This window comes from Daucus carota, chromosome 9, assembly GCF_001625215.2.
Source record: "Daucus carota subsp. sativus chromosome 9, DH1 v3.0, whole genome shotgun sequence".
Lineage (NCBI taxonomy): Eukaryota > Viridiplantae > Streptophyta > Magnoliopsida > Apiales > Apiaceae > Daucus > Daucus carota.
Window position 1 is genome coordinate 40,788,469 of NC_030389.2, and position 11,934 is coordinate 40,800,402.

General features: G+C 33.4%; 1 protein-coding gene across 2 annotated transcripts; it reads left to right on the forward strand.

Moving 5' to 3' along the window:
- Positions 1 to 637: 637 nt before the first annotated feature.
- LOC108202757 (protein OBERON 1) lies at positions 638 to 11,840 on the forward strand. Of its 2 annotated transcripts, none has more exons than XM_017371288.2 (5): positions 638 to 793; positions 7,427 to 7,799; positions 8,896 to 9,413; positions 9,495 to 9,558; positions 11,127 to 11,840. In XM_017371288.2, exons 2-5 carry the CDS (start codon positions 7,442 to 7,444, stop codon positions 11,558 to 11,560), a joined length of 1,374 nt encoding a protein of 457 aa, XP_017226777.1. In that variant the 5' UTR covers positions 638 to 793; positions 7,427 to 7,441; the 3' UTR covers positions 11,561 to 11,840. The 2 variants fall into 2 exon arrangements, with proteins under 2 accessions (XP_017226777.1, XP_063940631.1); XM_064084561.1 differs by having other exon boundaries at positions 643 to 793; positions 7,432 to 7,799.
- Positions 11,841 to 11,934: the final 94 nt, after the last annotated feature.

The window sequence follows — 11,934 nt, forward strand, 5'->3', positions numbered from 1 at the left end:
AATCAGTAATTATAATAATACAATTAACGACTAGACAAAGATAAAATATTACAAAATAATTGAAAAAAGTTGAAACGGTACACTTCGAAGTTCAATGAGCAATATTTATCTTTGATTTTTCTGGAGCGATCGATAAATTGTTGAAATTGTATGTATTTTGAAATTTTAATTTATAATTAATCATTGTTTTAATTATATTGTCATCTTAATTAATCTATTTTAATAAGATTAACAAAATCATCAAATAATAAAAGTAATAATATTTTAATGTTAAAAAGATTTGGATCAGTGAATAGTAGTGATCCAAATTTGGACAAGTACTTTTCACTGATCCAAATTTGGATTATTTTTTAGTCCACAGTTGGAATGGTTTGGGATTGAACTGCTCCAAATTTAAATTTTTAGATCATAGTTGGAGATGCCCTAAGATTTGATAAAAAGATATTGAATTTTTTTAAGGTATTTAGCATTTCTCATATCAGTAGTGATATATACACAAAATTGAATACAAAATTTTATATAAAATAATATGATAATTGAGATAAAATATTTTAATCTGAAATATCTATGTAAAAATAGGAGGCCCATTCCCATCAAATCTTCGCCAACTTCATTTTATAAAAAAAATTTATATCCAATTTTGATCCCTCTCTCACGAAATCCAAACCCTCCATTTGTCAAAAACACATCTCGGCCGTTGGCGGCCTCTTCTAGTTGGACGGGATCCATTTTTTCCCTGTCCTAGGTTTTTATCATTTGTCCACCTGACTGCTACAGTTGATTATCCAAACAGGTATGTCTCTTTTTCCCGTTGTATAGTTATGGTCTTTGTCTCTCGTAAGTGTGAACAGCATAAATTTTAGTTTCTTTACATCATTGAAATGTTATTATCATGATTGTTTTTCTTCAGTTATCTTGTATTGTACATTATCTGAAATTAGCCATTTAAGTGAAAAGCTTGTAGATTATTTATTTATTTTTTTGGGGGTGGGGGGTGGGGGTGTTTAATAATAACCATGATGGTAAATGTGTTTAATAAGTAGTCGACCACTGTCGGACAAGTGTGGAATGTTGGCGTGAACAGGAAAAGTTTAGGTAATTAGGACTGAAAATGAAATTGAGCAACTCTCGATCCAAACCCGACCAACTTGTTAATAATTGGACGGAGCCCTAATTTTTGTATTATCGCAAGTGAACAAACTTGATTCCTAGTTGAGTAATTAAGTTAATATTGAGTCGAGTCTATCTATAAATGATCTTTGTTCCTATTGGTTAAGGGTAGCATTAATAATGTAATAGTACTTCAACATAATCTTAAATCATTTTTAATTCTAATTCGCTAGTGATTTTAATTTAGGGAAAAGAGAATCTGTAGATCACACTAAACAAGTTAAATATTAGCAAAACATACGTATAAGATATTATGTATGATGTCAATTTTATTTCGCAAATAAGCGATATGTCTATTAAGAATACTTAAAAACTCAAGGAAACAAGAATAGTTTGATCAACTTGAATGAAGGTAAAGTCCCCGAATAGTTGAAGTTTAATATGTGTGCAAAACACATAGGCTGCATTAACATGAATGAAATGAATTTTAATAATAACCATGATTGTAAATGTGTTTAGTAAGTAGCCGAGCACGGTCGGACAAGTGGGAATGTTAGCGTGAACCGGAAAAGTTTGGGTAATAAGGACTGAAAATGAATTTGAGCAACTCCCGATCCAAACCGGACCCAACTTGTTAATAATTGGACAAAACCCTAATTTTTGTTTATCGCAAGTGAACAAAGTTGATTCCTAGTTGAGTTATTAAGTTAATATTGAGTCGAGTCTATTTATAAATGATCTTTGTTCCTATTGGTTAAGAGTAGCATTAATAATGTAATAGTACTTCAACACAATCTTAAATCATTTTTTAATTCTAATTCGCTAGTGATTTTAATTTAGGGAAAAGAGAATCTGTAGATCACACTAAACAAGTTAAATATTAGCACAACATACGTATAAGATATTATGTATGATTTCAATTTTATTTCACAAATAAGCGATATGTCTATTAAGAATGCTTAAAAACCTAAGGAAACAAGAATAGTTTGATCAACTTGAATGAAGGTAAAGTACCCGAATAGTTGAAGTTCAATGTGTGCAAAACACATAGGCTGCGTTCACATGAATGAAATGAATTTTAATAATAACCATGATTGTAAATGTGTTTAATAAGTAGTCGAGCACGGTCGGACAAGTGGGGAATGTTGGCGTGAACCGGAAAAGTTTGGGTAATTAGGACTGAAAATGAATTTGAGCAACTCCCGATCCAAACCGGACCCAACTTGTTAATAATTGGACAAAACCCTAATTTTTGTATTATCGCAAGTGAACAAAGTTGATTCCTAGTTGAGTAATTATGTTAATATTGAGTCGAGTCTATCTATAAATGATCTTTGTTCCTATTGGTTAAGAGTAGCATTAATAATGCAATAGTACTTCAACATAATATTAAATCATTTTTAATTCTAATTCGCTAGTGATTTTAATTTAGGGAAAAGAGAATCTGTAGATCACACTAAACAAGTTAAATATTAGCACAACATACGTATAAGATATTATGTCTGATGTCAATTTTATTTCACAAATAAGCGATATGTCTATTAAGAATGCTTAAAAACTTAAGGAAACAAGAATAGTTTGATCAACTTGAATGAAGGTAAAGTACCCGAATAGTTGAAGTTCAATATGTGTGCAAAATACATAGGCTGTGTTCACATGAATGAAATGAATTTTGGTTGGAATGAAATGATGATTCCTTATAGAATGAAAAATTCTAATTGTTTGGTTGTATTAAAGGAATAGAATTCAGAGTTACTGCATTTCATATTATATATCCAAAACATATTATCCAAAACAGGTGGGATGAGTTCATTCCTTTCATACACAACATTTTTCAAACTAAGCAAACACCATATATTTCCTTATAATTTTTTCTCTAAATTAAGCATTTCTATTTCTTAAATTTCTAATTTTAAAAAATATTATATAATTATATATCTATTCATTTAATTCCAGTTGTATTATACTTGAACAAACAAATAAATGGAACAGTTACTAAATTTCTCTACCATTCCAATCAACGTGAATGCAACTTTAGAGTAACTCAATATATGAACTTTCAAACAAAAGGCCCTTCCCAATAACCTACAATAACCTAGAGGGACCCTATTTTACTTCCAATGTGATTTGTTATAGACATTTGCTCATATTCTCTCCCATCCCTCCAATTTATCTCAAAGCTTCTTGTCAAGTTCACTCCACATTTAATTGATCTAACACAATCTTGTTACAAATCATTACACTTCATGTAATCAATTAAAATCCTATTTTGTTGTAAAGCATCACAACTTTGATTTATTTAACTTCTTCTTTATAACATTGTGTTTTATCACACACATACTTGTATTAGTTAATTATTAAATCCTCGTAAGTTTGACTGTGGTTGATGTTTTGGGTTTGAAATATTTAGGGTCGTATAGGTTTATTACAATTTGTTTGGGTCGGTTTTGGGTTGAATGATGTTGATGGATAAAATTATTGAGCCGGGTGAACCTTAAGTTTTGAATGAGTCAAAGTGTGCAATGAATGTACCACATATACTTGATGGATACATATGACTTTATTTATCATTTTCAGTTGAAGTACGAATGTACAATTATAATATGTGGCATGAACCAATTCTATTATAATTTTAGTTTTATGATTGTTGACTTTTAGCTTGTTCATTGATGTATGCTTTTCTTGTGAATTATGTATATCATAATGGTAATATGATATATGTCCTGATGGAAGTACACCCTAGAATGGGTTCATGCTAAATTCATTTATCTTAATGTGTTTTTGATATGGATCCAATGGTGTATGTTGTGCCACAACGTTGCATCATGGCACAACATTGCATCACTAGTCATGAAGTGAATGAATGTGAATGAAGTGAATGAATGATATAATATATCATATTATATGCGTGAAAGTGCATATGCATGGGAATAAAAGTCAATATTGGGCGCTAAAGGGAATCCATAACCAGTGTTGCTCACTAGTGATACTTATCCACCCTTCTTGTGTTCAATCCCAATTTACTAAAAACTCACTACATTTATCATCATCTATGCACCCAATTGTCGGTGCACATTTCACTTATAACATGACTCAAAGTTTTTACGACACAAGTTCAAACATTTGAAGATCATTATATGTTTGCATGATTCAGGATAACACATTTTTACCTCCATTTTTGTGCTTCATATGATTATCACGATAGGCATTGCCTTGAGTCTGCCATTCAGTTTTCCCGCTTATGACATACACAATGTCCTTTCACCATTTTAGGGGATAATGATAATGATGTACGCGATTATAAAATAGTGATGAATATGGATGCCATAATTTCTTGGTGAAAATATGATTATGCCTTGGGAATTAGGATAAGCATTAAAGCCATTTTTGCATAATTTTGGTTTTGACTTTCAATTGATCTTGAGCATGTTTTATAGTGCATGTTTTTGTGATTAGTGTTATCCAATGGCGTTGGCTATTTATGGATGGCCAATGGCGTATGTTATTTGTGGAAAAGACCTCATTGGTAACCAAGACAATTAAAGTGGTGTATGTGAAGTTGTAGGGGTGGTTTTGGATTCAAATTTTTGCATGGAGGTTTTGCTAAAATGAAAATATTTGGTGCAATTTTGTGGCGTGCAAAATGGCAGTTCAAGTCATCGATGGGTGCTAAAGGGTATCAGAGCATGTGTTGTTTTCGCCTACTTGAAAATGTCAATCTAACCTATGTCTTTGAGCTTGATCTAGTTGAATGGAATTCAAGCATCTTAAGGGTCCATCTCCCCCACTCACGAGCTCTTTGAGAACATCCAATTACTTTCAAATACATTTTCAACAAATTTTATTCCCATTTTAGTTTTGCATCAACTCAACAACTTCTTGGCCCACAACTTCCTTCGTTTAGTGTGTTTTTGGTGATTGTCATTTGATTTTTATTGCCTTTTATTTGTTATTATGTTGTTAACATTTTTTAACTCGCCAACACCCGTCCCATTATGTGTCATCCCCACCACTTTAGTGCTAACACCAGTTAAAACCATGCTATTTTGCAAATTGTATATGAGGACTCTCAAGGATAAAGTGGTGTCATGAATGTACATTGGGGTATGTTATAATCTTTATACGCGACATAACACCAGATAAGACGTATGATATTGTAAAATGTGGTGTAATTCTCTCGTAATGTGGATGTGCTTTAAAGATGGATCTAAAAGAGTTTGATGGCATATGTTATTTGCCATCAACATTGGATATACAGAATACATTGGATGAGGTGATTTTGTAGTTTTAGGTGTAATATCTATATGTATCTAGTGTCTTGTGATGCATGTGATTTGCCGACAATGCACAACTAAGACAATGAAGAACTGAACGTCATCGAGGGTCACAATTAACGGACAGTGCTTAGGTATAAGCCATAACAAAATCGAAATTGTGTAGTGAAACTTCATCATGAAATGCAATGGGAAAGAGTTAGAAGTCAACATTGTGAGCTAAGAGTACTATAAGTGCACTTACAAAGTAATTGGATTTGTCGTATAAAAGAGAGACAAAGAGAGATGGATCAAATACATCATGTCTAAATTGAAATGGTCCTATAAATTTGTTGTGTTACGAGTGGTGTAGTTGACTTGAGGTGGAGATGCTGACTCAACTAAATAATTTAGAACTCGAGCTTCATCAATAAATCCTAAGCTTGGAACTCAACTAAAGCTCCATACATTTGAGCTAGACTTAGAAACCTGTTTCTTCTTTACTAAATATTAGGTTCCAACTTCACTAAAGTTCAAATCCCATAAGTTCGGCTCGATAGAACATGTATTTTGTAAAATATTTCCGGATATGTATAAGAGGGTGTGTATAATTTAAATAATAAATATAATAATTTTTTATCAGGCCCACAATCCTTACAAGTCAACAATTGATACTCGAGCTTAACTTTTGCCATGGCAAATTTGAGCATTTTAGGAGTCAAACTCTACTAGAACAAAAATAGTTCTATTTTCTTACACCATTGGACTATCAAACAAATATTTTTAATTTTGAAAAACAATTATGGTTGTCACTTAAAGTAGAATGGAAACGAGCGCAAAACATAATCCCGAGGCGCAAATTTGGGAACGAACGAGGATGTTGTTGGGACCAAATTAGAGAGAGGAAGTACTAATGGTGACCCAAATGAGAATGGGAACGAGAATGATGATTAAGTTGGTGGAACTAGGAACGGGAACAACAAGAATGGGAACGAGAATGATGATTAAGTTGGTGGAACTAGGAACGGGAACAACATTTATTTGAAGGTGGTGTGACTCGTTCTCGATTGGTGGAGAGAAGAAATGAGAACGAGAGATTGTGAGAGGGAACGAGAATAAGTAAAAGACAACGGTTGACTAGAAGGCGGTGCGCGGTTATGATTTGGGAACGATCAACTTCAGGCGACGATTAGCAGGCTTAGTAGACAAAGCCTAAATGTGTGTATACGGCAGTTAGTGATTTTGTTTGATAGATGGAGAATTAATCAATCGGGTTAGCGGTGACACAGTGTTAGTTTTGAGTTGAGAAAGAGAGAAAAAGGTTAAGATAGGGAGGCAAAAAGTAAGTGGTGGTGGATATTTACATGAGAAGCACTGCCCACGTGTCTTCAAATCAAATTTAATAGCATTAAGAATTTGAGGTTTTTCGATTTACTTATTCATATTGAGTCGAGTATATTAAAAATACTCATAGGTATGTCCAATGGGAAGAAAACCATGGCTCAGGTCTAGAGTCTTGAGTCTTGACAACTCTACAAATTATGTAGTTAAATGTTTGTTCATCTTAAATTGCTACTTGGTTATGCAGGGGCATGGTCTGCGTACATCTTACCATCTCCTGACCCTGGGTATGTCTGGTTTGAATTAATTTTGGCTACGCCCAGAGATTTTGAAACATGTCCTAATTCTCCGATGACTAAAGAATCAGTTTCCACTAGCTGTGCTTTGTCTTTGTCTAGGTATCACCTGGTGCAATCTTGCACAAATGATTAGCAGTCTGTTGCAAAGCTAATCTCCTAGTTGTATTATTTTAGTCTTCCATTAGGTCCGCTGTCAACTCAAGGGGTCGTGACTCGTGATGTCTACTGTTATTTTACTGATTATTTTATAATTCACTACATGTAACAAATGAATTAATATTACTGATTATAGCCTGTATATATATCGACTGACCTCTCAAGTGATCCTATGATCACATCTTACGTGCTCGACAATTGTTGCATTTGTTTGATCAATCTGGCTGGTGGGTGACATGGAGGTTAATTTTTCTTACTATTTGTTAGTTAAGTCAAGTATATATGGCGATCGACAATGATGAAAACAATCGAGGTGCTACTGAGATGCCAGAGAATGGATTATATCTTTATCCAGTTTCTGCTCAAGCTTCTGGTGAAGGCTTACCATATGCTCCGGTTGATTGGCCTGAACCTGGTGATATATGGCGCTGGAAGGTGGGGAATAGAGTAGCAGTATCTGGTTACTTTATTGATAGATACCTATATCTTCCAAAACGTCTTCAAAGAGTTAACAAGGCGAAAAGTTTTAAAAGCAAGCTTGCAGTCGAACAATATATTCAAAAAATTGGAGCAGATGTTGAGGCATTTTTCGCCTTGTTCAGTTGGAAAATTCCTTCAAGAGAGCAGTCTGAAGTAAAAGGTTTGCTTAAACTTCTGACATTAGTATCTTTCATATATTTGTAATGATACATCATCACCACTGATTGTATAAGCTTACTTGCCTAAAAGTTTTATTTAAAATCTGGGTGACACTTAATGGTGCACCTTGTAAGGTTATGTGGCATGTATTGTACCTCAAAATTTGTTGCTGCAAGGCAAGCAGTAATAACTGTTGAGAAGTATGAGGGGCAAAGGGCCCATAACTAATGCTCGTGACGTTAAGTTTGTTAGATCACTCTTAGAGTAAGCGTTTTGAGAAAATCAAATGTCTGGATATAGGTTTGGTAGGTTTTGTCTCAGTGATATCTTTTGGTTAGTCATTCATAGAACATAATATTTGGAATAAATATTTATGTGTATTAAATTTTATTTTCTGATATACTGTATATTTGATATAAAAAGTTTACTTGAGATGAATTATGAACCTAATTGACCAAAAAGCTATTAATGTGTCTAGCATTTAATCAAGTTTGGAATAAGCGAATATTTTTTCCAGAAACTAAAATTATTGGTAATTGCACTCTTCAGGTACATTATTTATGTTATTATTATACTATATATTTATATACAATCTTTGAGATTAATTAGATACTAACCTGTAAAGTTAATTGAGCTATTTCTATTTAATCTTTTAAATGAGAAAAGAAGAGATCAACTAGACAGAATGCCCTTGATGAAAAAATTAATACAAATAAAGAGATTGTTATGTAGATATATGGTGCAGACTGATATGCTACGGGTATCCACTTAGACTGATCTGCCCTTAATAAAAAAATTAATACAAATAATTATATGCTCTTAGCAAATATTTTGCTCTGAAGATGGATGCTGCTTATTATGAAAGTCATCCTCATTTCAAGAACCATTACTTTTAGCTTTGGTCTTCACACTATCCCAAGGCTGCATGTCTGGAAGTAAAGATTTGATAGGTTTCTTAGAAAATGGGATTTTGTTTCAACAGTCCGCGTCATTCTCTTAAAGGAACTACTTTCTGTATCGTATATTACTTTGCCATCCTTGCAACTGCTTTGAACAATGTAGGTACTGAAAATAGTTTTAAATGTTTGCCTGTACAGGAGAGGATTTAGGGTCAGAATTGCAGCATGGGATTAGATGTTGTAAGGCTGGTAACACATCATGTGGCAGCTTAGTTGAATCAGATGAGGCTTTACCTGGACACATGGTTTGCGACATTTGTTGTACTGAACCTCACTTCTGTCGGGACTGTTGTTGTATTTTATGTTGTAAGACCATAGATATAGCCTATGGAGGTTATAGTTTTATTAGATGTGAAGCAGTTATTGGTGAGGGTGTTATATGTGGCCATCTAGCACATATGAGATGCGCTCTTGGATCCTGCATGGCTGGAGTAGTAGAAGGTTGCATTGGCTTGGATACAGAGTATTATTGCCGGCGCTGTGATACAAGGACAGATCTTCTTTCACATGTGGCAAAGCTTTTACAAACCTGTGAAGCTATTGAATCTCGAGATGAGATAATGAAAATTCTGGATTTGGGGGCTTCTGTTTTGCATGGTACACAAAGACTTGCTGCGATGAAGCTGCTGCATCATATTGAATTGGTTATGGGAAAGGTATGTAGCTGATTATGCAGTGAAAATTTATGTTTATATATTAAAAGAAGAGCAGCATGACCAAACTGGTAATTGCATCAGCTTCAAAGTGGGACTTGCCTAGAAGATGTTTGGAAGATGGAACATACTTCAGCTGCTAACCTAGGTACTTTTTCAATCCTTTGCTGTTGCGATGCTTCTCTTTCTTTAGCATTTTTTTTTGGTTCAGTTTCGGTTGGGAAGGGAAGGGTAATTTGTAAACTATTCTTCCATACCATGTTTTTTGATTTTCGAACGTGGTGACCGTACTCAACTCTTTAGCACCACTAAAATATCTCATACTGTTTCTGTCACTGGGTTATAAGTAATAAGTTTGGACATATGCATAGGTATTCCCCTGATCTTTTCCTCGAGAACCTATCACACATCATATTGTATAGGGGCCGTATCACCCCCTAAAGTCTGCAACTTTGCAAAATTTTGCATTAGTATAAATGTATTAACTGCTTTTACTGCAAAATTTCAAATTGGTATGCATGACATGAATTGATGCTATTTTTATAGTTTTGATCTTTGATTTCAAAAGGAAACATAAAAGCTCCAAAACTCTTCATTGCTTTTCATAAAAGTGTTCCCTTGAACCAACATTAACTCGAGTGTGAAGAGAAGAAGCAGAGTAGATGGTTTAATGCCCAGGTTTTATGCATTTATACTACTGGGCACATCTATGGGTTTCTAAAGAACGGTGAAAATATGACCTTTTTGAATGCAGGGGTTATAGAGCCCCTGTTATGGTGAGGCTGTGATAGACTTTTGGGCAGAAGGAGCATATATCTTTTTTTGTTTTTTATTTTTTAAAAATATTAAAATAATAACAAATTCATAAATCTATTATTAGATATCGAATTGGCTGATTTTAGTTAGAAGGCTGATTTTAATTAGAAAATTAGTGTATATGCAGGGGGCTCGTTATTATTTGTGGGACGAAATCAATTAACATTGTCATATAAAATTTGATAAAAAGATTATTTTATGCTCTCTGACATTTTTTTAAAATAAAATAATATTTTATTATAAATATAATATTTTGAAAGATAAATCAAAAGTAAATATATAGTTAGTATTTAATAAAATTTCAATTTATTTATAATTTATAAATAATATTTTTTGAAAATAATATGTAAAAAGAGTAAAGCCCAATAAATTAAGTGAATATTTTTATTTTTTGTAATATAAAAATTTATTAATGATTTTATTGTTAAATTAAGATGTGTTAAAATTGAAAAGATTTTAACTCATATACGTTAGTTATGTGGTTAAACGAGAAAACACACAACAATCAAGAAGTATTAATTAATGAATCATTGTTTGATGTGAAAAGGAGAAGAGAGAGAGAGAGTAGTTGTAGCAGAAAAAGAGGTTATTTATGATAGCTTAACCTGTGCCCTCTCAGGGCACAGGATAGACAACCCCTTTTTTCTTTTGTTTTGGGTGCATCACATTCGTAATCTTTTTAGCAATAATCAGGAGCATACATATGCATTTTGGCAATAAGTTTCACTGAATATAAACATTGATTAAGATCATAGTTTATATGTTGTGTAAGGCAACCACTTTGATGTTATCAATAACCTAAAATCTTATATTAGAAAACCCTCTTGATGTAGATACTCTATAATCAATACTCTTTTATGTTGTATCCAAGGGAGAATGATCCTTACATGTTTGTAACAGGAATTCTGATCCATGATGCATTAGAATCTTCAATGAATGAAAAGCCTGCTCATGATAGAATAGCCTCACCTCATAAAGTATCTGAAAGTTTTGATCCTGTGATAGAGTCTTTAAAACTTGAGGTCAAGGTTGATGAGATGTTGGCAGCCTTGAGAAAGTCTCAAGAACAGGAATACAATATGGCCCGGGACAAGCTATGTGAGCACAAGAACTATCTTAAGGATCTGTACCAACAACTTAACAAGGAAAAGGCTGAACTCGCGCAACATGCAGCTCATAATGCTCACCGAGGTGCATTGACTAAACTTGTTCGGAATAGGCTTGATCAGATAAAGAGTGAGGAGATTAAACTAAAGGAGATGGAAGAAGTGGCCAAGGGATTTGGAAGAACATCCAAGAAAATCTTGAAGAAACATTTTGATCTACACTGTTGACGTGGATAATTCTGCGTTATGATCTTTGTGTGATCCCACCGTCCTTATGCCTTATTTAGAATCTGTGTGATCTACAAGTGCTAGTTGCGAGGCCAGTAGTTTGCCCAATTTTTGCCCAATCGTTCTTTACATACTGTTTGTTGTGACATTGTACTTTGAGTATCTTCTAGTTTTATGGTAGATTAAACACACACACACACACACAAATTCAAGAGTAAAATGATTTTCTTCTGTTTGTTGGCAGGTGGATTTTATATACATGCCAGCGTTTTTGGATTAAGTACTAAAGCAATTAAACTTTATAGTTATGGTTCTTGCTGTTATGCAAATATGATAATTACTGGGATAGCTTTCTTGCAATTTTTTATGATGAT